This window comes from Symphodus melops, assembly GCF_947650265.1.
Source record: "Symphodus melops genome assembly, chromosome: 15".
Taxonomy (NCBI): Eukaryota; Metazoa; Chordata; class Actinopteri; order Labriformes; family Labridae; genus Symphodus; species Symphodus melops.
Genome location: NC_136705.1, coordinates 2,588,193 through 2,615,451, shown reverse-complemented (window position 1 = coordinate 2,615,451; position 27,259 = coordinate 2,588,193). Strand labels below are relative to the sequence as shown.

The following is a 27,259-nucleotide window of genomic DNA, read 5'->3' as shown; positions in this document are numbered from 1 at the left end:
TTGAGCTGAAGGTGTGCTGACGGACGGCTGCTGGACTGTGACTGCAGCGAGCCCAGGTGTTGTGCAGACTGACATCACTCAGGTGCTCTAACAGACAGAGCTCACAGTATCACAGTGAGTTCATGAGCGCAGAGATAGAGCGTGTGGATGGGGGCTCTGCATGGGGGATAGGGGCTGTGTTCCTGCAGAGTAAACAGACTCTATAAGCTCTGAGTAGCTCAGATGGAGAGTGACATGATTTAAATTCTGATGAACACGTATTAATGATATGCAAAGAAAAATATCAGGACGAGGATAAACACAGAAGTAAGTCACATAGAAAGGGCCAACAAAAACGGAGCAAAATGAGGCATGAATGCTTTCTTGTGCCACAAGTATTAGATTATGTAAGAAATCCTTTCAGTCGGAGGTGGAATCTGAGGAGCAGCCGGGGCCAAGTCGTGTCGAGCCGTCAGCTCTTTTGGCCGACTCGTCACCACGCAGGTCGGAGCGTTTGTGATTGATGAACGCGGCTTGTTCATGAGCGATCTGGAGAGAGCGACCTCTGAACACTGCAGCGATTTACTCTACTTACATCACGGCACAAAGAGCCACCCAAAAAAGCCTATTTTTCCTCATGGTGGAAGTTTTTTTCTGAGAGCACATGTTGATGTGGTGGGCTGAGACACAGAATCTGTAAGGACTCATAAAACCTGTACAGTGTTAAAACATTGATGCGTCAAAGCCTCTTTAATATAAGATAAAATGACTCACATGTAAGGTTGTTTTTTTATAAAGATAAGCTCCACTCTGTTGGATCCAATCCAACACATCAGCTCCATCTACAGGTGCCAGCTGTGAGCGTCACACCTGATTTTACTGACAGCTCCAATGATTGCATTTCATTTTCTGTATTTACCAGAGTCCAAATGTTGTCTCACAGCCTGAGAAACTCTGAGGTCAAAACCAAACACACAAGGAAGCGTTTGTGGCTGAATGCTGTTTGCTCACACTTTGAATGTTGGCTTTAATAATTTCAGCAGAAACGTTGTCATGCAGAGTTTTTCTACCTGGAATCATTTAAAGACCATAAATCTCTGTCAGAGATTACAGAGGCACTCACAGAGAGAGAGAGAGAGAGCGTGAGGGAGAATCTCATGTGGGGGAAGTTTGATGATCTGCATTGTTTAAAATCCTCTTTCCTCTGGTGTCCAGTTAGACGAGGGTTTTTTTGTTTTTTTTTGGGGGGGGGATGCAAAGTTGTGCTGGTGACTAAGTGAAACATTCCTGGAGGGTTCAGGACGAGGTTTTTCTTGACTCTTCATCCGTCAGAGAGCCGCTATCTGCTGAAACAGTCCATTATTCTGTCCTCACTAAGCTCTACAATATCAGGCTCTTATTTTGAAAGGTCCATCACTCCCAGCACAGCAGATAATATTCAACATCTGCGGGAATTAAATTCAAACACACTGAGACACTCGGCAGCCTATACAATAATGCAGTATTACTTTATCTACTGTATTATCTGTGTTAGCGACAGTAATTACCTTTATTCACTTATACTTTAGTCTAAGTTAGGTTAGAGCATGATGTTATCTGTTCTGGTATACTGAAAGCGTTTGTTAAATTGGTTTTGGTCTTGGTTGAGCTTGTTTGTAAAAGAAGTTCAAGTATTTTAAATGTTTGTCAGCTGAATGCATTTTCTGCCAAAGAAACAACAAATGTGTTAGCCAACAGGAGGATGTTGTGCTAACTGCGTGAAATTTAAAACAAACACGAAAGGAATTTGTTGTGGGCTAAAACTGTTAACAAGGAAAATAAAGCCAAAAGAGCAAGAACTTAAATAAAAATAAAATAGTTAATGTAATGCATAAACATCAGTTTCAGCCTTCACATTACTGTGATGTTTCCTGACTGTGGGGCTTGATGAGCAGGGACATTAAGAGGTAGACAGGTAGTACAGTAGACAAAGTAATACTGCATTATTGTATAGGCTGTACAGGTCGTGGACGGATGGTGGATCACCTTCTCTGCAGAGCAGATGATTCGCTGCAGCCTGCACTTGTCCTTTGCTGTGGCTGCAGCGTACCAGACTGTGATGGAGGAGGAGAGGATGGACTCGATGATGCTGGTGTACAAGTGCACCATCATGGTCTTTGGCAGAGAACATCCTCTGATGTACTTTCTCAATGGGGGAAGTGATGTTCAGCTCCCACTTGAGGTCCTGGGCGATGTTGGTCCCCAGCATCGCCCAGGACAGTGTAAAGTGTGTGAAGCTGAAACAGAGTGAGGACAGTCTGGATGATTCCTCTCTCTCACTGTGTTAACATCATTCATTGTTTTTAATATAAAATCCCTTTAAATCTTTTACACTGTTAGAGCTCTATCAGGTGTAAACAAGGGAGTTAGGGGTCGGGGGTTTCACGGTCCTGCAGGGCACAGCTGAGGGGGATTGGGTGTCAAAGCGCCTCAACCCCCGACCCCCGTCTATGATGGCATCACAAACAACACATCTATCACCCATCTCCCCTCACCCAACATATCCCCCTCTCAAGCCTTCACCTCATCTGTCCGCATCACAGTATGACCTTGTGTGTGTGTGTGTGTGTGTGTGTGTGTGTGTGTGTGTGTGTGTGTGTGTGTGTGTGTGTGTGTGTGGGGGGGGGGGGGGGGGGGGGGGGGGGGGGGGGGGTCAGGCTAAGCTGTGTTTTTGGGTGTCAAGCCATCTCTTTGTGTGAGGACATCTCCTCATCACACACCTGTACTCCTTTAAAAGACCGGTTTGTGGTCTGGGCCTTGGGAGCCTTTAGGAGATTTATTCAAGTAAATATCAGTCATGTTTGTTTTGTTGTTGTTTTTTTACGTTTATTTCCGTGAGCTTCAATTGGAAGAAACCTCTGCCTGTGTTTTTTTAAAAACGAGAAACAGATTGTTGAACTCTGATTTCTTAGCACTTGAAAACTCCTCCCTCCTCTCCAGCTCCCCCTCTTTGGGCTCCAGAAAATGGAGGCTTCGAAAAGGCAGTCAGCAGCATTGTGGCATCACAGTGACATCACAGTATAGCTCCGCCCATGTTTGAGTGCATGGTTTAGTGAAGCTATGATCTCTCCACACTGGCTCAGGTTGATGGACAGGTCTGTGTTTGAGACCATCTTTGGTTTGTTTGTTGATACAGTTGTCAGTGTGTGTCAGTGTGTGTGTGTGTGTGTGTGTGTGTGTGTGTGTGTTGGGGGTGGGGGGTTCCCCTCCTCTGCAGTGCACCTGTGTGAAGCAGCATCTGTGGGTGGGCGGGTCTTGGCTGTCAGAGGAACATTCCAGAGGAGAAGTCATCCTGTTAATCCCTGAGTTTAGACCCCACAGATCCCCCTTTCGCCCCCGTCTCCCCCATCCTCACCCCTCCACTCTGTCAAAGGTAGACCCTGTGAGGGGAGATTAAAGGACGCCTCCCCCCTTTAATCCCCTCAAATATTCCAGAGAGAAAGAAATTATTGTAACGTCCTTATGAGATCTGCACACACAGCGTTCGTCTGGTCCTATTGTACAAATTCTGCCATAGTGTGTTTCAGGGTGTGTGTGTTTGTGTGTGTGTGTGCAATGAATGCGTGTTAAAATGTGTAATGCACTGCACACACACACACACACACACACCTCCATCTCTCTCTCTCTCTGCTGCTTCACACACTGTTTACACCTGAAGCCATTTTTTTTTCTACAGACCTGGCGATACGATACATTTGGTCTTTGTAGTCCTTCTCAGCTAGATTGTAGTTTTTACTCAGGTGACATCAGTAATCATGAGAAATCAGAAACATCCACCATGTGTAAACTTGGCAGTTTTAAAAATGTTTGGCTCTACCTTTTATTTTTTAAGTGTTGCTCTCTTTCACCTGTTTACATTTTAGTCAGCTGTCTCTCAAACTGAAGGACGAGGGTTCGATCCCCAGCACCTGCAGCCAGACACTTAATCCCAAATTGCTTCTATTACAACTTCAGTGTGTGTGAATGGATGAGTTAATACTGATGGACTCTTTACTATGCAGCAGCCTCTACCATCAGTGTGTGAATGTGTGTGAATGGATGAGTTAATACTGATGGACTCTTTACGCTGCAGCCTCTACCATCAGTGTGTGAATGTGCAGCTTTGGGGAAAAACGTGTCGGTAAACTTGGAAACTTCGTGGGTTAGGGGTTTGGTGGTACATTATCTCAACTCAGTTTATAATGAGGTAGATCATTCTTTATTTTCATATATTATTTTATTTAATTACTTGCTTCAGGTAGTCAGAAGACGAGAACAGAAATGTAAAAACGTAAAACCTTTGAATATGACCAGAACCTTTACCGGACCGTTCCGGACTACTTTCACCCCTGCAGGAGCCTCTCTCTGCTTCTCTCGGCTCTCTGACAGACTTTTGCTGGAAACTGTGTTTGTGTGTGTGTGTGTGTGTGTGTGTGTGTGTGTGTGTTGACAGTTAAGCGTCTCCATCAGGGGAATGTTTAGATAAGTTAGTGAATTTGCTCCTGACACCTGTCCAACAGGTAAAAAGTGTTTACGAGACTCTCAGGGGAGCAGAACCACACCTGACAGAGCTCTTCTGTGTGTGTGTGTCTGTGTGTGTGTGTGTGTGTGTTTGCTGGGGGGGGGGGGTGGATGTTGTAGCTCGTCCACCTGTAACTACATAAAGAGATCACTTTAAGCAACGATCCTGTTGCTGTGTGTGTTTGTTCTTTTCTCTTCAGGTTGAACTTTTTCTCTGGACAGGGAAAAGTTCTTAAGAAGGTCAGAGGTCATTCCGCTCTAATCTCTCTACTGGTGTTAATCCAGACCACTGGGCTGGATTATATGTGGATTATATCAGGCTGATGTGTTAATCACGGCAGGTCAATGTGAGGTCAGAACTGTAGCAGAGTTTCTGTGTGAAAACTTGCAGATTAACAGCAGCAACAATGAGCCGCTCTGTGACGGAGAAAGAGTCCATTCAAAGAGTACATGCGTGAGAAAATACACACACAGGCTTGTTTAGAGTTGACACGCACACACACTTAATACAGTGTGCATGTGGAGGACAGAGAGGAGACGTGTCAGTCTGAGGCTCCACATCTCTTCGGAGGATTTTGGCTCTCAGACTGAAAATGGATTGTAACGAGTGAGTGAGTGAGCGAGTGAGTGCTGCTGACGGAGCTCAGAGCGACTTACTCTCAAGTCTTCCACTGAGTCTAATACGTGTCCATGGACTCTACAGGAGACGTATTATAAAAACAGTGTTAAAGATCCAGTTTCTCGACTGTGGCTCCAACAGACACACAGAGACCGGTTCTATAAAACAGATTTTTATTTCTAATGAACATGAATAGATGTTGGACGTTTTGAAGATCTAAACATTCACACAGACTGTTGCACAGAGGCTGAAGATCAGAACAGGAATCAATGAACAAACCTTCGAACATTCAGCTTCAGCGTTCATCAAACATGAAACTCTCAGAGGACACATACATTGTATGTGTTAATAATTCGTTTGTCAGGACTCACTACAGCGTTCACAGATCAGCCGTCTGTTTAAATAGCTCCGCTCTACAAAGTGAATTTACATTAAAGTACAAAGTGCAAATACTAAGGTTTCCTCGCCGCCCACCGGGGCGGGCGCAACGCCGCTCGCTTCAGCCCTGTTTCCTCGAGGGGTTCTGAGGACAGAGACAAGGGTAAAACTTTATTAACAGTCTGTCCAATGAACAGAGACATACTAAAGTTTATAACTTTATTAACAGTTCGTCTGATAAACAGAGACATATTATTCTTTATAACTTTATTAACAGTCTGTCTGATGAACAGACATATTATTCTTTATAACTTTATTAACAGTCTGCCCAATGAACAGAGACATATTAACATTTATAACTTTATTAACAGTGTCCAATGAACAGAGACATATTAACATTTATAACTTTATTAACAGCCTGTCTGATGAACAGAGATATTATTCTTTATAACTTTATTAACAGTCTGTCCAATGAACAGAGACATAATAACATTTATAACTTTATTAACAGTCTGTCTGATGAACAGAGACATATTAACATTTATAACTTTATTAACAATCTGTCTGATGAACAGAGATATTATTCTTTATAACTTTATTAACAGTCTGTCCAATGAACAGAGACATTTTAACATTTATAACTTTATTAACAGTCTGTCCAATGAACAGAGACATATTAAAGTTTATAACTTTATTAACAGCCTATCTGATGAACAGAGATATATTAAAGTTTTTAACTTTATTAACAGTCTGTACTCTGTCTCAGTGTAGAGGAAGTTTTTCTCTCATAGAGCTCTATGAGAGGAACAGCTCACTCACCGGTTTACTGGGAGATAAACTTTCTCCTGGTTTGGCTCCTATGACACAAACATCCAAAGATAAATAACGAGTGAGACAATGCGTTGAGTTTGGTTTGATTTTTAGAGCGTGTGTGTGTTTTGTGTAGAAAAAGTGTGTGAGCTGACCGTCTTCCTTTGTGACCCCCAGGCAGCCAATCAGCTCGTGCAGAGACAGCGCCTTGTCGTTGCTAACGTCGCAGTACTCCACAAACTTCTTCACACACTTCTTGGGCTTTGCCTTCTTCCTCAAGAATCGTTTGAACGGTTTGATTTCCTTCTTCCCGATGTCTCCGCTCGAATTCCTGTCCAGCTGGCTGAAGTACCAGTGCACCACCCGCTCCTCCAGCGTGTGGGCGGGGTCAGGCTCCGCCATCCTGTAGATACACACCAGTTCATCAGCTGACAAAGACCTTCACAACTCTGTCAGTCCATCACTCTGTTGCTCAATCCCTCTACCAATCTGTCCCTCTAAATCACTTCATCGCTCCGTCACTCCATGTGTCTTATTCTTGTACATATTAGTCTTTAATTATTTATGTTTATTGTTGATATTTAAGATTATACCTGTACAAAGAGAGCGCAGTTTTACCATGATAAAATTCTTTGTGTGTTTCAGCATACCTGGCCAATAAAGCTGATACTGATCACTTCATTGCTGTATCAGTACATCACTCATCACTCCGTGACTCTGTAACTCCATCGATTGGCCCTTGTCGTAAATTGTTTTGGGAAAACTGTGTCCCTGGCACAAAGATGCCCTCAGGGTCAGGTGTTCTTGTTTCTGTGATTTCAACACTGTCATGTGAAAATAGTTCAACTTTTGGAACAGCGTCTGGTCTAGTCAATGTCACTTTTGCCTCAACGACCAATCAAAAATAAGAAGGGGTGGGAAAGTATAGAAGCTTTGTCAACAACAATTCAAGTCTGACAATTGTTTTGGAGGGAACTGTTTCCAGGTGTCGAGCTGCTGGAAAGGACACAACCCCTTTACATCGTCCTCACATAATCTTTGTCAGTGTCTGAGCCCAGGCCACATGTCTCCTGTCTCTACAGTGTTTCCCCCTCCCTCATGTTTCTTATTGTCTCTCTGTTTGTCTCTGGGTGTGGCCACTCTCAAGTTCTCCTTACCTGCCCTACCTTCATCCAACTCACCGGTCTATAATCAAGCCATCAGCCTGCAGTGCATATACACCCCGGTTCTTCAGTCATTCATTGTTAAAGAGCTGGGTCTTTAGCTTTTTCTTAAAGGTGCAAAGGGACTCTGCAGATCGAATGGAGCTTGGAAGTTTGTTCCACCCCCGGGGGTGGGCGACAGAAGGAGGAGAAAAGTTTAGTTATCGTCTCAGGACCCTGTTGTGAATGTTGGATCAGATACCTTTCATGGGAAGAGCGTAGTGGGCGGGAGGGAGTGTAGACCTGGATTATAGAGATTAGGTTAAGGAGGAGCCATTTTTGTTGCTAGTTTGTGAGCGAGCAGCAGAGTTTTAAATTTGATGTGAGCAGTAACTGAAAGCCTTTGTATAATATTCTTGGTTATACTTCCTTGAATTAAAGCAAATATTAAACAGGCGGAGCTAAAACACACCTAACATACATCTAATAGACATTACTGAGGGAAGCAGAAATTAACGAACGACCTAGCAACAATGGACACTGGTGTGAAGCGCTCTGAAACTGAGGTCATGGATGCCGCCAGCGCATCAAATGCTGTCTGTGTAAACAGGCACTTTGTTTGTCAGGCTGAACCAATCAGTGAGCTTTTCTTGGACTGAGCCAATCAGTGATCAGTGATCTCCGATGATGTTGGTCTGATGGTCTCACCTTCCGGCAGATGCAGGATCTGTGACGGCGTGCACCATATCTGTGGATAGTGCGTCGAGCACGCTCGTCAGGAACTCTGTTTTCTTTGACCCGGGACATCCTGAGAGAGGGTTTGCAGATGAGTATTAAGAGGTCAATATGGAGAGAAGAGAAGGTGGGGAACATTTATTCTGCAGGTAACAACATCAGAGAGGAATGTTGTATCCCAAGTGGCCTTGTAAATGTTTATGGAGCTTTAACGAGAAGAGGAGGAGATACAGCTAATGAGGGTCTCAGTATTTCCTCTTACCTTCAGGAGGAAGAACATACCTTCCAATCATCACATCACACCAATCATCCTGAGGATGTTTCTCACAACTCGCCTGTAGTACCTGAGACATCGAACCTGACATATCAAACCTGAGACATGCCCCCTCAAACATCACACCTGAAACATCCAACCGGTAACATCACATCTGAGACGCCACTCCAGAGACATAATACCTGAGACAACCCACATGAGACAACACATCTTACACATTCCAACTGAAACATCACATCTGACAATCACACCTGAGAAGCAGAGGTGAGGGTGTCACGGCCATCCATCAAGGAGTTTTGGTAGTTCACAAAGTTTTAGTAGTTTAGATTTTTAGTCGTTTACAGACTTTCTGTAGTTCTCAAAGTGTTAGTAGTTGACTGAATTCATAGAGTGTTAGTATCTGAGTACTTTATTACTTGTGTTAGTTTAAGAAGTCTCTGAGTGGGAGTAGTGTTTGGTTAGCAGAGACAGTCCAGTGTGAAAGAGTTTCTCTCTGCTGATGTTCTCTGCAAAAGAAGAAAATCTGCACAGTTTCAGCTCTTTTAACAATTCAGCCTGCGGGCTCAGATTCTCCTCTGCAGCAGATAATAGCACACCTGGCCGCTCTAACAGGTGGTGACATACAGCCCTTGTCTCAGGTGGAGCAGAGCTTCAGGTGAAAGCTCCACATGTCAGAACTGAACACACAGACAATAAAGTTTTAGTGGCGGTGTTAGCAGCTGTTAGTAGTTGGACTGGTTCCTGAGTATAGTCTGACTGAAGATGGAGTCAGACTTCATGTGTTCACGGAGAACTCGTCTCTCTCTGAGTCTGCAAGAGTCCATCGTCTTTGTAGGCCATTGTACAGCTGTCAGTCAATGGACATGAGTCTGACTGATTTCCAATCAGTCTGAGTCTGAGCTGCAAATAACCTAATGATTTAAATTATGACGCTAAGGTGAGAAGTAAGGATGGATGGATGGATGGGTGAATGGATGGATGGATGGATGGATGGATGGATGGATGGATGCATGGATGGATGGATGGATGGATGGATGGATAGATGGATGATAGATGGATGGATGGATGGATGGATGGATGGATAGATGGATGGATGGATGGATGGATGGATAGATGGATGGATGCACGGATGGATGGATGGATGGATGGATGGATGGATGGATGATGGATGGATGGATGGATGGTTGGATGGATGGATGGATGGATGGATGGATGGATGGATGGATGGTTGGATGGATGGATGGATGGATGATGGATGGATGGATGGATGCATGGATGGATGGATGGATGGATGGATGGTTGGATAGATGGATGGATGGATAGATGGATGGATGGATGATAGATGGATGGATGGATAGATGGATGGATGGATGATGGATGGATGATGGATGGATGGATAGATGATAGATGGATGGATGATAGATGGATGCATGGATAGAAGGATGATAGATGGATGGATGGATGGATGGATAGAAGGATGATAGATGGATGGATGGATGGATGGATGGATGGATGGATAAAAGGATGATAGATGGATGGATGGATGGATGGATAGAAGGATGATAGATGGATGGATGATAGATGGATGGATGGATGGATGGATAGAAGGATGATAGATGGATGGATGATAGATGGATGGATGGATGGATAGAAGGATGATAGATGGATGGATGGATGGATGGATGGATGGATGGATAGAAGGATGATAGATGGATGGATGATAGATGGATGGATGGATGGATAGAAGGATGATAGATGGATGGATGGATGGATGGATGGATGGATGATAGATGGATGGATGATAGATGGATGCATGGATAGAAGGATGATAGATGGATGGATGGATGGATGGATGGATGGATAGAAGGATGATAGATGGATGGATGGATGGATGGATGGATGGATGGATAGAAGGATGATAGATGGATGGATGGATGGATGGATGGATGGATGATAGATGGATGGATGATAGATGGATGCATGGATAGAAGGATGATAGATGGATGGATGGATGGATGGATGGATGGATAGAAGGATGATAGATGGATGGATGGATGGATGGATAGAAGGATGATAGATGGATGGATGATAGATGGATGGATGGATGGATAGAAGGATGATAGATGGATGGATGGATGGATGGATGGATGGATGGATAGAAGGATGATAGATGGATGGATGGATGGATTCAAAGATCATATGTTTGGTCTAAACTGGATCTGATTAAATGTTTGTTACACACAGAACCTTTCTGACAGAGAGGACAATGAATTCTTTTAAACACATTAACTGTCTGCATGTGAACAGAACTGATCAACTGGTTTTTTACACACACACACACACGCACACACACACACACGCACACACACACACCTACACCCACACACACACACCTACACCCACACACACACACACACACACACACACACACACACACACACACACACACACACACACACACACACACACACACACACACACACACACACACACACACACACACACACACACACACACACACAGTGTGTTACCTTGGAGATGGCGGCTCCTGTAGTGATCTTTTGGTTTGGTTGGATGAGCTCGAGCGTTCCCGTCACACTTTGGTTGCTCGTACCTGAGACAGAGCACAAACCAGGTGACTAAACCCAACATATTACACACACACATTACACACACCCGTACACTAAAGAACATTAGGGAATAGCTCTGTGAGGCGGGTGGGGGGGGGGGGGGGGGGGGGGGAGACAGGGAGCGTGGGACATGAGGAGTCTTGTGTGTGATATCTTGTTTGTTCATTTTTACATTCAGCTCATGTACCTGTGTGTGGGCAGAGTCAGTCTCACCTGGTGGAAGTCCCGGGTATGGGTCGTCCCGTGTCGACCAGCACACACCAGCAGTACCCAGTGGACGGGTGGCACTGAACCGGTCTGTAGAGTCCTCCATGAGAACAGTCCGGAACAAACACTGCATCGTTCTTATGCTGCCGAGCTTCCTCCTGAGCTGACTGCTGCTCCTGGTCACATGACGAGGCTGACACGCACACACACACACACACACACACAGTTTACACTGACATATCACACTAACTGCATAAACAGGATCTGTAGCTGAGTGCGATGCTCCAATCAAATCCCGAGGCTCACATGGAGTTCTGGTTCTGTTCTGCCGGCTGCGGACCTGCTCCGTCCACAGCGTGGGGTACTGAGAGGTGATGTCTGAAAAGACAAACATCAGTAAACATGACTCATCATTTTAACATTGTTTAACATAACGCATCATTTTAATATTAGTGAACATGACTCGTCATTTTAACTTCTATAAACAGAAAGATAAACTCATGCACGCTGTCTGACTTGCAAACATTTCGGTGCTGGACTTTCATCCGGCAAAAAGTTTGTCACACTGTGTGGAACATCTTCTATTTCAAATATCTATTAAAAACTACTCAATCATGATTTCATGATTTTTACGATGACTTACCGTCATCATCAGCGGCGGGCGGAGTATCGACCATCAGTCCTGTCTCATCTGCAGTCAGAATGGAGAAGATTTGCAAGGAGACTACAATTACCAGAGTTATCTCCAAAACACCTGAAACACCTGAGACAGATTTGCACGTTGCCCGAAAGGGAAGAGAAGAGGAGGAGGAGCAGGAGAGGAGGAGCTAAGGAAGATCTGGGGAGGAGGAGGAGGAGGAGGAGGAGGAGAGGAGATGGAGGAGGAGAAGGAGAGGGGGAGGAGCCAAGGAGCAGGAGAAGAGCAGAAGAGACTCTGTAAGGAGAAGAGGAGCTGAGGAGGGGGAAGAGGAATGGAGGAAGAGGAGTAGGAGGAGAAGGGGAAGGAGTAGGAGAAAGAGGTGGATGAGGGATGGAGTAAGAGGAGGAGAGGAGGAGGAGGAGGAGCCGAGGAGGAGAGGAGGAGTATAGTAGTGTAGTGGTTAACGTCCCATGGTGTCTTCATGCAGTTTCATCATCTGTGTCCCTAATGATCTAATGTTCTTCATATCAACTCCCTCAATGGGAGTGGGCGGGGTTAATGCAGGGTGTGTGTGTGTTGTGTGTGCGTGTGTGTGTGTGTGTGTGTGTGTGTGTGTGTGTGTGTGAGAGAGAGAGAGAGTGAGTGTGAGGAAAATGAGGATGATAGTCAGAAACGCTCTGAGGTCAAATTTTAACAGAAGGCTGATTCAAAATCATCTATCCTGTTTAATGTTAGTTACAGTGTGTGTGTGTGTGTGTGTGTGTGTGTGTGTGTGTGTGTGTGTGTGTGTGTCTCTGATGGGAAAGACATCTCAAATGTTTTTTTATGATGTGGATTCATGATGAACCACTAATGACCGTCTTTACTCTGCGGCCTCTGACACGACTCTAACACCTCTTTAAGGGTCTGCCAGGAAACACACACACACACACACACACACACACACACTCTCTCTCTCACACACACTCTGTGGTCTGTATTACTTTAAAGCTGTGGTTGGCTAAAATGATTCCATCATGGATGAATTTATGAAATGAAGTTCCAGATGAGTTCATGATTATTATTCAGTGAATATTTAAAAAAAAAAAGGTTGAATTTTTAAACACGTTTATTTTCATCGAGGTTATAAAATCACTGGTGTCATCCTGTTCCATTTAAAGAGCAGCTCAGTCTCTGATTGCATTTAACAACAGTTTATTCAACAACACTCGACCACAACTCTGCCAAGTGTCTTTATTTTTAGGCATTAGGGAGGCAACCATTCACTCAACTCCGGATACGATTCTCTCACCATTTATTTTACAAGACAAATTATGACTAAAAAAAGATTCCTTTAATTTTTTTTATGGAAACACCATTGCACCTCTTAATCTCTTTGGCTCTGACACTTTGGGAGAGCGGGGCAACAAACCCGCTTGTTAGTATGGTTTTGCCTCTCATCACATGACGAGTGCGATTTGACACCTTTGATTTTTAACTGTCTCACAATTAACATTTACATCCCTAAAAGGCATGTAGTATGTATTCACTCTTTGTAAAACTGAAAAAAACAACAACAAAACAAAACAACAACTTTCAGAATGTGAACCACACACACACACACACACACACACAAACACGCCCAGGACGTTTCCACACATCCAGGACTTTAGTCTGTCAGGATGTTTTCAACTTGTCAGGCCCGGGGCCGGGGGCATTAACGTACTGTTGACACAGACAACACCGCCAGAGGAGACTAAAAAAATAAAATGTAACACACGAACGAACACGCATCTGTAAGTCACACTGTGTGTAATACCTACACAACACGCTTGTGTACGTGTGACACGTCAAAAAAAAAAAAAAAAATCATACGCATGTGCATGCATCACCTGCATACGTGTAGCAGCTGAAACATTCCACACACACACACACACACACACACACACACACACACACACACACACACACACACACACACACACACACACACACACACACACACACACACACACACACACACACACACACACACACACACACACACACACACACACACCCATGTTCCCTTTATACCGTCTCACCTGATTTACCTGGTTCTCTGGTCGTAGCTCTCTCTTGTTTAGATCCTGAAAAATAAAAAGTTGTCATTTATATTTCAATACAAACAATACAAAGGGGGGGGGGGGACAAAGCAAGTCCAACAGCAGCTTCATTATGTGCTCAGACTGCAGATGCATGACCCCTCCCTCTCTCCCTCAGCGTCCACGCACATGCACACCCTGACTTCACACTTTACATTTGTTTACGTTAACCTGTCAGATCACAGGTTTTGTGCACCATGAGTAAACTTTACTTTGGTCCCTGTGTCCCACCTTGGCATCGAGGTTTCTTATTGGCCACAGCGGAGCCACTGATTGGTCGTCCGTTGGGGGTCACACACCAGCAGTAACCTGTGTAGCTGTGACATTGAACCTGAAGGCAGAAACGCAACGTTAGCAGGAGAGACCCTCAGTGAGGAGAAGATGGAGTGGTGGAGTTTCTTACCTCGCTGTAGGTCCCGTCAGGATTACAGACGGGCACGAAGACCTGAGGAAACAGCTTCTTAGCCTGCTGCTCCGTGTACTTCTTCTCTGCTACGCACCTGGACGTATCTGAGGATGCACGAACGCACCACAATCGATAAACACAGACCCCAACCCAAACACTTCGTATCACTCTGTAGCACTTTGTCCAGCTCATCCAGAACATTAAAGATGTTCAAGAAGGTAAAGGCATGAAGGTGAATAAATTCAAAATCAACCAATGAAATTAAAGACATTAACGTCATGAGAGATAATATTGATTAGACTTCAGCGAAATCATAGAATAGAGACGTAAACAAATTGAAAGATATAATCAAATAGAGACGTTATCCTGCAGAAGTTTTCAGACAGAAAAGGGCTGATGCTGGAGGAAACTGACCGTCCCTAATGTCTCTGAATGTTTCTCTGTTAAAGTCGTCAGGTCAGACTGAGTCTCAGATCAAGTCCCCACACGAGTGTGTGTCTGAATTTTTACTCTGTGTGCACATCATGTGTGTGTGTGTGTGTGTATGTGTGTGTGTCTGACACTATTCTGTGTGCAGTTCATGTGTGTTTATATGTGTTTATGAGTGTGTGTTAGAGTTAAAACTCCTCCTATGAGACCACAAACACCAACAGCTGTGCAAACTGTCAGGAAAAGAAGGGACTGTCCATGTAGAGAGAGTGTGTGTGTGTGTGTGTGTGTGTGTGTGTGTGTGTGTGTGTGTGTGTGTGTGCGTGCGTGTGCTTGTGTGTGTGTGTGTGTGTGTGCGCACGTGTGTGTGTGTGTGTGTGCACGTGTGTGTGTGTGTGTGTCACTGTCATAAGATGTTCCGGATTGAGGAAAACTCTTAATTTAGCTTTGGTGGAAAAACCTGGGACCTCTGAGGCTCTGAACAGAAATCTGGAAAAAGTGAGACTGACTCGTCTTCATCGGAGACACAAAAACAAACGAGAGTCCGTGTCCGAGGCCGACCGTAGCTCAAACCGGTACAACAACAAAACAAGTTCAAGGAAACATGCGGTTAAATTGCACTTTTAATAAAAGCAGCTAGTCAGGGCAGCGTGAATAGAATTATTACTGATGCACCCTAACTATTGCAACCTCTGCCATCAGTGTGTGTGTGTGTGTGTGTGTGTGTGTGTGTGTGTGTGTGTGTGTGTGTGTGTGTGTGTGTGTGTGTGTGCTGTATTCTCTCTGCTGGACTCCTCAGTCTATTGAAGCAACATTCAGACTCTCGTGCTCTCTCGTCTCTTTCAGCTTCTTGGTTGGAGGTCTCTGTTCTGAGTCGAGGCCCTGCAGCCTCGTCCAGATGTCCTCTATGACACGTTACCACGGAGACCAAGCTCGGACCAAAACGGACAAATGATTTTCCATCATGTGAGACTTTTTTGAACAAACTCACTGCATTAAGGCGGTCGAATTTAAAGAGCTTCCCCCTTTAAAGCCTACACATACACATACACATACACAAACACACACACACACACACACGCACACACACACACACGCACACACACACGTGATCAACATAAAAGAACCGAGTCTCTCTCTAGAGATGTCAACGCCTCCCGTCATCACAGCAGTTCTGAATGGACTGATCCCACAGGTGCTCACAGTGACCCCAACAGGTGGCGCTGAAGCGTGAAGTGTAAACTGACCTTTGCACGGCCCTCTGATGACCTCGAGCTGGGGGTCGTGACACTTGGCCCTGAGGAACTCGCAGCGAGATGTGAAGGTTCGTCCATCTGAGGCGCACAGAGGTTTACGAGGAGCTCCACTGCAGTCTGTGTTGCAGTCCTTATCCTGGTCCACACGCAGGAACTACACACACACACACACACACACACACACACAGTGTTTTTATTATGTGCATACATGAAAAAAGAAAAGTAGGGTAGTGAAAATAATTCTGTGTATAAAGTTTAGATTGAAGTTTATTTTTAGAGGAGTGTATTTATAATTACAGTTTCTAATGACGGGTTTGCTTTTATCTTTTTTCTGTGAAAGTAGGTCCCTGTTTGTCACTTTTGTACAGACACTTGTTCACCAAACAGTGAAAAACTGTGACATTAATAATTACATACAAACTCATCAAAACTTCCCCCATCACGCTGTAGCGTTTACAACCTACAACAAGACCTATATCACCAATCAATACATACACAGCCTCAAAGGAAACACCTCTCCACTCTCAGACTGTCAGACATTAATTATAGAACGACCACACGCCTGGATAGAGCAGCAATCAACATCACTATTTTGGGGAGAATCGAACAGCAGGTTGGAAGTGCCTCTGTACATGGAGCATGACCTAACTCAATGCAGTCTGCACCCCCATTCATGTTTACATGTTAGATACATCATAATTAACTTTAGATACAGGGTAATAAACTGTAGATACAGGGTAATAAACTTTAGATACAGGGTAATAAACTTTAGATACAGGGTAATAAACTGTAGATACAGGGTAATAAACTTTAGATACATCGTAATTAACTGTAGATACAGGGTAATAAACTTTAGATACATCGTAATTAACTGTAGATAAAGGGTAATAAACTGTAGATACAGGGTAATAAACTGTAGATACAGGGTAATAAACTGTAGATACAGGGTAATAAACTGTAGATACAGGGTAATAAACTGTGAATACAGGGTAATAAACTTTAGATACAGGGTAATAAACTTTAGATACATCGTAATTAACTGTAGATACAGGGTAATAAACTGTAGATACAGGGTAATAAACTATAGGTAACAGGTAATTAACTATAGGTAACAGGTAATTAACTATAGATACAGGGTAATAAACTGTAGATACAGGGTAATTAACTATAGGTAACAGGTAATTAACTATAGATACAGGGTAATAAACTGTAGATACGTGGTAATTAACTGTAGATACATGGTAATTAACTATAGATACAGGGTAATAAACTGTAGATACATGGTAATTAACTGTAGATACAGGTTATAAACTGTAGATACAGGGTAATAAACTGTAGATACAGGGTTATAAACTGTAGATACAGGGTAATAAACAGGGTAATAAACTGTAGATACAGGGTAATAAACAGGGTAATAAACTGTAGATACTGGGTAATAAACTGTAGATACAGGGTAATTAACTGTAGATACAGGGTAATTAACTGTAGATACAGGGTAATTAACTGTAGATACAGGGTAATAAACGGGGTAATAAACTGTAGATACAGGGTAATTAACTGTAGATACAGGGTTATAAACTGTAGATAAAGGGTAATAAACTGTAGATACAGGGTTATAAACTGTAGATACAGGGTAATAAACTGTAGATACAGGGTTATAAACTGTAGATACAGGGTAATAAACTGTAGATACAGGGTAATAAACTGTAGATACTGGGTAATAAACTGTAGATACAGGGTAATTAACTGTAGATACAGGGTAATAAACAGGGTAATTAACTGTAGATACAGGGGTACTATAAATGTATAAATATATCAATACATAGATGTATAAATAGTTTAATCTATAGCCCAGAAGGTAAATGCTGTCAGTGGTTCTTGCTCAGCTGCAGACATGTTTGTGCCCTCTCTTTGTGTGAGAACACACCTGTACAGGTATTCAGCTGATCACATGATCAGCTTTAACTCTGCCATGCAAAGAGAAAACAAAGAAGGAAACGCAGACGATCACCTGTGTATCTGCCCCACCCCCAGCCCACACACACACACACACACACACACACACACACACACACACACACACACACACACACACACACACACACACACACACACACACACACACACACACACACACACACACACACACACACACACACACACACACACACACACACACACACACACACACACACACACACACACACACACACACACACACACTACTATAACTAATAATGGAGGAGTTTCAAGTTAAAGTAACTGGAGGAAAAGGACATAAGGTGAAACAGTAAATATAAAATGGCTCTCAGAAAACATCATGTAAAATCACTCTGCTAAAGTGAGAGTGAAGTTTGAAGATTCTGCTCCACAGGACGGTCGTATCAAAGTTTAGAAGCCCTGATGGTAAAGTCACCTTCAACTCCAGATTTCCCTCCTCTACTTTATAACGACCTGGAGGACCCAACCTGAAGATCTGACGGCCCCACCTGAGCATGTACGGTGCATCACCATCACCATCATAACCATCTTCATCCTCATCATCATCATCACCATCAGTTCATGCAGGCTGCAGACTGATAGCTCTCACAGAGTTATTCAGTAGCTCACAGTCTGTGAATGCGACGTTTAAAAAGAGCTTTTAAAAAAAACAGTCAGCCATGAAATCAGCCACCCATTCTGCAGACTGTCCCCGACTGAGAGAGAGAGAGAGACCACACAAATTCCTGCAGTCAACTGCTGTGCGTGAGTTTGTGTGTGTGTGTCTGTGTGTGCGTGTGTGTGTGTGTGTCTGTGTGTGTGTGCTCACAGGTTGGTGATGTGAGCTATTTGCTCATCTGTTCCTCTGGTCAGTGAGTAACTGAGAGACTGTATCTCTGATGGATTTAATGTGTAAGAAAAAAGGTGTAATGACGGCCTGATGAGCCAATCCCCCCCAACCTGGATCCTCCCAAGATTTCCTGTCTGTTAAAAGTCAGTTGTTTCTTTTTCTAAATGTTGCTGTAGTGCTCACGATGGATTAAAGCTGGGTCTGTAGTACAGCGAGGTCTTTTAGCTGCTTTTTAAGTGTCTCGAGATAACAGTCACCAGTTATGAATTGGCGCAATACAAATAGGATTGCTTGACATATTGATTGAGTAATTGATGATCTTATAAGTTGGTACGGTGGTGTTGATAAATTACAGTCTGTACAAGGCTTGTGTCTATATCTCCACACGGTGCATGATACGAACTCCGTGCTCTTAGACCTGCTGCGTTATGCTTCCTGTCGTCCTGTATGTTCTTCTCCCCTCTTCAGTTCAGATTGTGATTCTGTTCAACTACATGTAGCATTGACATTAACAGAGATATTGTCATTATAGCGTCACATAGAGGACTCTGTTACCTAGGACGTCACTTCCTGATCGTTCTTTTTAATTCATATCTTGCCTCAGGAGACACTCCGACAGATAAAGTCTCTAACTGTGATGGACTTTTGAGTTTAGGGGAAGACTGGCCCGCTATCTGTAGTGCATGTGTGAAAACATCGACTCTTGCTCTCCAAACGTTGGCAGATGATGCAGTAAGTTGGGAGCGTGCATAGTCTGAGGATTTTCTTTTTTCAAACCACAAATTATTATGTGTATAATCCTATTACGCCCCCCCCCCTGCGTTGCAGCATTGTGGGGTTGAATGGAGGAGTCTCCAGCAGAGAGCACATTGTGGGATGATAAGAGCCTTCTGGACTGAGGGGCCCCCGCTCCCAGCACCCACAGAGCCCTTCACACGGCCGTCCCTTATAAGACCGCCCCTCACACGGCGGCATGCGGGTCAACGAGGGCCCCGCCAAGAGCCAGGCGAATGTGTTAAACGACTCAACGGGAGTTTCCTGGTCCAACGCTCGCATGCTGAGGATCATTAGTGTGGAAGGAAGAAAGTGACAGCTTCACCTGCTGCTGACTCAGAGCACACACACACACACACGCAGATAGACACACGCACACAAACACTTAGATGTGTGAAAGTATCATGGGGGTCATGTGACTAAATAAACTGTGAGCAGGTGCACAGTTTCATCAGTGCGAGGTTGGGAGGGTCTATAAGTTATAATAAACGTGCTGCTGACTCCATGAAGACAGAGGCGGCCATGATGATCCTCCTGCTGTGCTCTTATGTTAATTTATAAATTATAGTAAAAATATTAACAAAGCATGATGAAGCCTAAAAAACAGCAACAGCTGAAATCAAACAGCAAGCAAGAAGGGTAAAGCATTCATCCAAAATCTTCACTACTCAGAATACTTTAAAATCATCATTGAAAATCACAGGAATGGTCTGTCTGTCTGTCTGTCTGTCTGTCTGTCTGTCTGTCTGTCTGTCTGTGGTGAGACTGTAGTGTGTTTGGATGTTTTGTTGCAGCAGCTCAGATCAAACAGCTGCTTGTACAAAGAAAAATACAGACACAGCAACAGACACAGACACAGAAACAGTGTAAAACTGAGTTACAGACAGACACAAGACATTAACAGATTTACTAACAGAGTAACAGGCAGAGTATCAGCCTTTAAGACCCTCAATTGAAGTATCTAAAGCTACAGTCCCCCCTCAATGCAGTTCAGACTGAGGATTTAAAATCAATCTGGACTCTTGTAGTATTATGGGATGTCTGGTTCTCACCGGAGATAATAAAGTGATGGACATGCTGTGTTTAAAACTTGCTGACTGAATATAACCTCATTCATGAACTATATATTCCGGCTCCTCTCTCCACTCCATTTACCCCAATCCCTGGTCGTGAAAGTGAATGAAAACCCCTCTCCGGGACTTTGTGGGTCTTCTTACCGTGAGAGCGGAGAACTTCTGAGCGCGTGCAGCGCATAGCAGACATAGCAGCAGCAGCAGCAGCGCGTGGACGCGCATCCTGACGCACACTCTTCAAATAACGCACTGTCCAAAATTCAGTGCGAGTTTAAAGCAAGGAGACCGCAATGTGAGGAGAGCTAAACTCGTTAAAGATCCACAGAGGTCCCTCAGTCGGAGCGGAGGGGGTCGCTGGTTTAGTTCACTCCGTCTCCTCCTTTTCTTCAGACAAGTCGTAAGTACACACCCTCCGGATTCCTCCTCCTGTGTCTCTGACCTCTTCTCCTCCCTCGGTCTCTCGGTCTCTCTCGGTCTCTCTCTCTCTCTCTCTCTCTCTCTCTCTCTCTCTCACTCGCTCGTTCGCTCACTCTCTCTCCTCTCCTCCTCACCCCGCGCCTCCTCCTCTTTTTCTGATCGGATGCACAAGGACTCCGTCTGCTGCGGGAGGAAAAAAAAAGAAAAGTTAATAATTCTTCACCTTGTCCTCCTCTTCCTCCTCCTTCAGAACATAACAAGGAGCCCCCTCTTTCTGTCAGACTGTGCAGCAGCACCCCCCCCCCCCCCCCCCACACACACACACACACACACACACGCACACAAATAGGGTGCATACACTACAATGAAAATCAACAGATGAACACACCTGCAAACAAAGACAAACATCTTGTGAGGTTACCTAAAGGTTCGACAGGTATTTCATTAGACAGGTAAGAGTAAAACCTCTGTAAGCTGACAAGTTGCACAAAAACATAGGCAAACGGGAGAGAGAGAGAGAGAGAGAGAGAGGGGCCCGTACCTCCTCTCCAACTTCACCGTCTTTTACAAACTTTGCAACTTATTCATGTTAAACATTATGCAGGACTTAATCTAAAGGTTCTGGCAGTAAAAAAAAACAAACAAACAAAAAACACCTCACTGAAAAGTTGTTCAGCCTCAACTGATCACGCTTTAATGTAAATGTGGATCGTTGTTGCTGACTTGTCTCTTTTTAAAAAAAAAAATGTTGTTCTTCAATCTGTTTGCAATAATTTGAGAGTAAAGCGCCACCCAGCGGTGTTCAGTCGAATGTACAATCTTTTTGACTCGCTCATTCAACAGGAGTTGATACTTTGAAGTAGTAATTATTTTAGAATCATTTATTTAGTTTAGTTGATTAGTTGTCAAGGACCGTGTACAAACAAAACATTAATATAACAGAGAAAAGATGCTTTGTACCAGATTACAGCAGTTTCCATCTGTAGATTCAGCACCTTTATGTCATGGAGGGATAGAAGTAGTCTTCCAAACTAAGGGAACAGTAAAACAGAAGAAAGGTTAAACATGTAAGTTATGTAGTGGACTAAAACAGGGGCTGTGAGATTTAAAAAGTACAGTTCAAGTTTATCCCCACCAGCAGAATATTTTGTGTCTGAAGCTGGTAAGACTTTAAACACTTCACCAGAGAAAATGGGCTGAAGCTCAAAACTTGGTCACCTGATGTGATCGATAACAGGCAACAACGGACCTGTGTAGGAAGTTCTTATAAAGCAGTAAAAATGAAAGATTAAAGCAAAAACACTGAAGAACAATAAAGTCAGAATTAAAACGTATAATTGTGTCTATTTAATTAAATAAAACATTATTTATCCCTGGTGTAATTAATGTGCTTTATTATAGAATTATTTTCCTCGTGAATAAATAAGCAAAACATTTCATCCACCACAAAAAAGTCTCGAAGATTCGAAGATGATCTGAATCTATTTCTAAACTCTTTGTTATAAACAGGCTGCCTGAAGGGGGCAGTCGTGAGGTGATGACTCACACCACCGAAGAAGAAGCAGAATCTCCTTTCCTCCGCTTCCGGTCCTGGCTTGCTGCGTGGTTTAGCCTCCACAGTTAGCTTTGTAATAACTCATCTGTTACTCTTCGGAGTGTCAAAAAAGCATCCTCGGATCCATCATCATGTCCTACCAAGAAGAAGAAGGAGGAGGAGGAGGAGGAACAGAGGCGACCGCCGTGAGTTCTTCTTCGTTGGATTTAAATATATTCGTCACACTTCTGCTCTGTTAGCCGGTTAGCTGGCAGGCTAACACCCGGCTAAACAGCGGCTTCCTCAGAGCTAACATGATGTTGACGTTTAATTTCTGTGAGACAAAGAGTTAAATTTAACATCTCTGAAAGACGTCTCACTCATCTTTTTTTCCGCAGTACGACCCTTACACCTATCCCAACGACTACGACCTGCACACAGGTAAGTCCATCCACATCAAAACACACACACACACACACACACACACTGTGTATGTGTGATTAAGACGTGTGTGTCCCCCTGCAGGTGATCCTAAAGCAGACCTGGCGTATGAGCGTCAGTACGAGCAACAGACCTATCACGTGATCCCCGAGGTCATCAAGAACTTCCTGCAGTATTTCCATAAAACCACCTCCGACCTGATCGACCAGAAGGTGTACGAGCTGCAGTCCAACCGGGTGTCGAGTGAGAGCATCGAGCAGAAGATCTACGAGATCCAGGACGTCTACGAGAACAGGTGAGAGGTGTGAGGTCCTGATCCCAGGGTCTGATTCAATAACGAACCACATCAGGTGTGTCCTTTCACTCATGTTGTCTCCTCGTGTCCTTCACTCATGTTGTCTCCTCCACTGTTCACTGATGTCTCCTCGTGTCCTTCACTCATGCTGTCTCCTCGTGTCCTTTCACTCATGTTGTCTCCTCGTGTCCTTTCACTCATGTTGTCTCCTCGTGTCCTTTCACTCATGTTGTCTCCTCGTGTCCTTTCACTCATGTTGTCTCCTCGTGTCCTTTGCTCATGTTGTCTCCTTGTGTCCTTTGCTCATGTTGTCTCCTCGTGTCCTTCACTCATGTTGTCTCCTCTGTTAACTGATGTCTCTGCTCCTCTTCCTCACATTAACCCTTTGTGTTCACTCTCTGCTCCTCTTCCTCACGTCGTCCTTTAGCTGGAATAAACTGACGGATCGTTTCTTTAAGACGTCTCCGTGGCCCGAAGCCGAGGCCATCGCGTCACTTGTGGGAAACGGTGGGTGTTTCACCTGCCAATCTTTACTCGGACGCCATCTTTACAATATTGACACATCTGTGTGTGTGTGTTCTGTGCAGATGCTGTGTTCCTGATCCTCTACAAAGAGCTGTACTACAGACACATCTACGCTAAAGTCAGCGTGAGTAACTCGCTCTCATTGATTTCCTGTTTCACCGGAGAACAAATGCGCTAGTTGCCACCTACCACGACATTAAAGACGAGAAGAAAGAGACGTCGAACAGCCAATCATGTCGCAGGGATACGGGTAGGCGGGCTTTCAGACGTTCCGAGCAGAATGAAAACAAAAGGTCGTCGATAAGAAAGGACGCTCAGCTGCAGGAGTTTGGAGACATTACCGAAGACGAGTGCAGATGTGAAACGTGTCGAGTGTTGGTTTTTAACCCCCCCCTCTCTGTCATCAGGGTGGACCCACTTTGGATCAGAGATTCGAGTCGTACTACAACTACTGTAACCTCTTCAACTACATCCTCAGTGAGTGACCACCTTCATGTTCATATTTTTTGAGTCTAACAACACCCGACGACTGACGAGTAAACGTGTACCTGTGAACAGATGCTGATGGCCCCGCCCCCTTGGAGCTTCCTAACCAATGGCTGTGGGACATCATTGATGAGTTTATCTACCAGGTACAGAACGAACATCCCGACTCCGACTGTCTGTGTGAAAATGCGCTTGTTTTAATGACTAAATATAAACGTGTAACTCTCTCTCTCTCTCTCTGCAGTTCCAGTCGTTCAGTCAGTATCGCTGTAAAACAGCCAAGAAGTCAGAAGAGGAGATCGAGTTTCTGAGGAACAACCCGAAGATCTGGAACGTCCACAGCGTGCTCAACGTGTTGCACTCGTTGGTGGACAAGAGCAACATCAACCGGCAGCTGGAGGTCTACACCAGCGGGGGTAAGAAAGGGTTAAAAACACAAAGACGATGGCTGTCACGGTAGCAGAATAACATCCTGCACACGGCCGGCGGCAACACATTTGTGCAGTTTGCACGGAGCTGAATCTGACTGCAGATCTGGTTTGATTTTGAAGCTTCAGTGTGCTGAGCTGTGTTTTTTTTTTTTTTTTTGCAGGAGACCCAGAGAGCGTGGCGGGCGAGTACGGGCGTCACTCTCTTTATAAGATGTTGGGCTACTTCAGTCTGGTGGGTCTGCTGCGGCTGCACTCTCTGCTCGGGGATTATTATCAGGCCATCAAAGTGTTGGAGAATATCGAACTCAACAAGAAGGTAAAACGTTTTACACACACACACACACACACGCACACACACACACACACACACACACACACACACACACACACACACACACACACACACACACACACACACACACACACACACACACACAATGAACGTTCATATCAGCGGATTTACACTTACCTGTCACTCTTCTGCCCCCTTCCTGCCAGAGCATGTACTCCCGTGTGCCCGAGTGTCAGATCACCACTTATTATTACGTGGGCTTCGCCTACCTGATGATGAGACGCTACCAGGACGCCATCCGAGTGTTCGCCAACATCCTGCTGTACATCCAGAGGACCAGGAACATGTTCCAGAGGTCCACGTACAAATACGAGATGGTGGGTCGCCGTGTGACTTGATCACACGCACGCTTATATTTATTGTCCCGTAGAAGAATCTCCCTGAGGAAACAGTTTTCGGGTCCCTGCTGTAATCGTAATGTCATCTCTGTGTGTTCAGATCAACAAACAGAACGAGCAGATGCACGGTCTGCTCGCCATCGCTCTCACCATGTACCCGATGAGGATCGATGAGAGCATCCACACTCAGCTCCGAGAGAAATATGGAGACAAGATGCTGCGCATGCAGAAAGGGTAAGACACACACTCTCACTGGCCAGCTTGTTGTCATGGTGATGTAAATGAAGTGACTCTGAAGGTGTGTTGTTCCCTCGTCAGAGACTTGCAGGTGTTTGAGGAGCTGTTCAGCTTCGCCTGTCCCAAGTTCCTGTCCCCCGTCGTTCCGAACTACGACAACGTTCATCCCAACTACCACAAGGAGCCGTTCCAGCAGCAGCTCAAGGTGTTTGCCGAGGAGGTGCAGCAGCAGGCGCAGCTCTCCACCATCCGCAGGTATGCTCGGGCCACCAGAGGGCGCTCTGCTGCACAAGCAGTCTTCTTTTCTGCTCTTGAGTGTTTGTGGTCTTGCTGATGAGAGCGCCCCCTGGTGTTCAGACTGAGTCACAACCATTCTGACCTTTTGGAAAACTTCTCCATCGCTAGCGAGGTTTTCTGTCTGTGTGTCATCTGAGGCCAAACATTGATGGTGTGTATCTGTGTGTGTCTATCTCTGTGTTTGTGTAGCTTTCTCAAGCTGTACACCACCATGCCTGTGGCAAAGTTGGCGGGCTTCCTGGACATGACGGAGCAGGAGTTCAGGATCCAGCTGCTCGTCTTCAAACATAAGATGAAGAACCTGGTGTGGACCAGCGGGATCTCGGCTCTGGATGGAGAGTTTCAGTCCGCGTCGGAGGTTGACTTCTACATCGACAAGGTGTTTAAACACACGCACATACGTACACACTTCAGAGGACTGAGATGTGAGCAGCTCGTTTGTTTCTTTACTCAATGTTTTTTCTCTCCGACTTTCCGTCAGGATATGATCCACATCGCTGACACCAAGGTCGCTCGGCGTTACGGGGACTTTTTCATCCGACAGATCCATAAATTTGAAGAGGTGAGCGCTTCGACTTCTTTTCAAGCTTTTTAACTTTTACTGAGGTCATCATGATACCAGAGATCATATCGTATCAAAATCTGTTACCACGGCAACAACCCACAAGTCCCACACACATCTGATGATTTGTAACTCAGTGTTTGATTTCCGACACACAAATGGTGTAAGTCATGTTTCCAACCTTACCCACTTGAAGTCTTTCTAGGAGACCCTGTTTGGAATTTAAAATGTGGTTCAGGTGTGAACATAGCCTCAGGTTGTTTGTGGGTTTGTCGTCCCTCAGCTGAACCGGACTCTGAAGAAGATGCCGATGACTGGAGCGTCTGCAGCGTCCAGCAGCGCGGCATCCCGAGGACTCTGAGCTCACAGTCGTCTGATGATAAAATATCAACAATGGCGAACTTTTCTATAAAACCTGCAGATAATAAACTGACTGATGATGGAACTCACCGGTGTGCTGTCATGTGCTCAAACCACCACTAGGTGTCAGTGTTTAACTG

The 27,259-nt window shown here is 44.6% G+C and overlaps 2 protein-coding genes across 7 annotated transcripts; one reads left to right on the top strand and one right to left on the bottom strand.

The window, feature by feature from the left end:
* Positions 1-5,258: 5,258 nt before the first annotated feature.
* Positions 5,259-22,886, bottom strand: smoc2 (SPARC related modular calcium binding 2). Of its 6 annotated transcripts, none has more exons than XM_079362435.1 (16): positions 22,808-22,873; positions 22,397-22,510; positions 22,222-22,256; positions 21,396-21,444; positions 16,159-16,321; positions 14,480-14,586; positions 14,308-14,407; positions 14,017-14,061; positions 11,957-12,004; positions 11,620-11,691; positions 11,320-11,506; positions 11,008-11,090; positions 8,176-8,275; positions 6,481-6,728; positions 6,335-6,372; positions 5,259-5,660 (listed from the first exon to the last, which is right to left on the bottom strand). In XM_079362435.1, the coding sequence occupies exons 3-16, from the start codon at positions 22,239-22,241 to the stop codon at positions 5,637-5,639; spliced, it is 1,284 nt and encodes a 427-aa protein (XP_079218561.1). In that variant the 5' UTR covers positions 22,242-22,256; positions 22,397-22,510; positions 22,808-22,873; the 3' UTR covers positions 5,259-5,636. The 6 variants fall into 6 exon arrangements, with proteins under 6 accessions (XP_079218561.1, XP_079218560.1, XP_079218558.1 ...); XM_079362432.1 differs by having other exon boundaries at positions 5,267-5,660; positions 22,397-22,524; positions 22,808-22,883; XM_079362434.1 differs by lacking the exon at positions 22,808-22,873 and having other exon boundaries at positions 5,265-5,660; positions 22,445-22,480.
* eif3s6ip (eukaryotic translation initiation factor 3, subunit 6 interacting protein) lies at positions 22,859-27,204 on the top strand. The gene is made up of 15 exons (XM_079362420.1): positions 22,859-23,001; positions 23,194-23,236; positions 23,321-23,531; positions 23,959-24,038; positions 24,119-24,180; positions 24,464-24,533; positions 24,615-24,688; positions 24,787-24,958; positions 25,135-25,289; positions 25,472-25,642; positions 25,764-25,897; positions 25,982-26,155; positions 26,387-26,576; positions 26,679-26,759; positions 27,043-27,204. The coding sequence occupies exons 1-15, from the start codon at positions 22,948-22,950 to the stop codon at positions 27,118-27,120; spliced, it is 1,749 nt and encodes a 582-aa protein (XP_079218546.1). The 5' UTR covers positions 22,859-22,947; the 3' UTR covers positions 27,121-27,204.
* The last annotated feature ends 55 nt before the right edge of the window (positions 27,205-27,259 follow it).

Coding starts and splice junctions, on each gene's coding strand:
- smoc2 (XM_079362430.1), bottom strand. CDS start 21,066: ATGCGCGTCCACGCGCTGCTGCTGCTGCTGCTATGTCTGCTATGCGCT. Junction 12,005..14,016: donor CAGAGAACCAGGTAAATCAG/GTGAGACGGTAT, acceptor TTCTGACTGCAG/ATGAGACAGGACTGATGGTC. Junction 6,729..8,175: donor GATCCTGCATCTGCCGGAAG/GTGAGACCATCA, acceptor GTGTATCTACAG/GATGGCGGAGCCTGACCCCG.
- eif3s6ip (XM_079362420.1), top strand. CDS start 22,948: ATGTCCTACCAAGAAGAAGAAGGAGGAGGAGGAGGAGGAACAGAGGCG. Junction 24,959..25,134: donor GGAGGTCTACACCAGCGGGG/GTAAGAAAGGGT, acceptor TTTTTTTTGCAG/GAGACCCAGAGAGCGTGGCG. Junction 26,760..27,042: donor AGATCCATAAATTTGAAGAG/GTGAGCGCTTCG, acceptor GTCGTCCCTCAG/CTGAACCGGACTCTGAAGAA.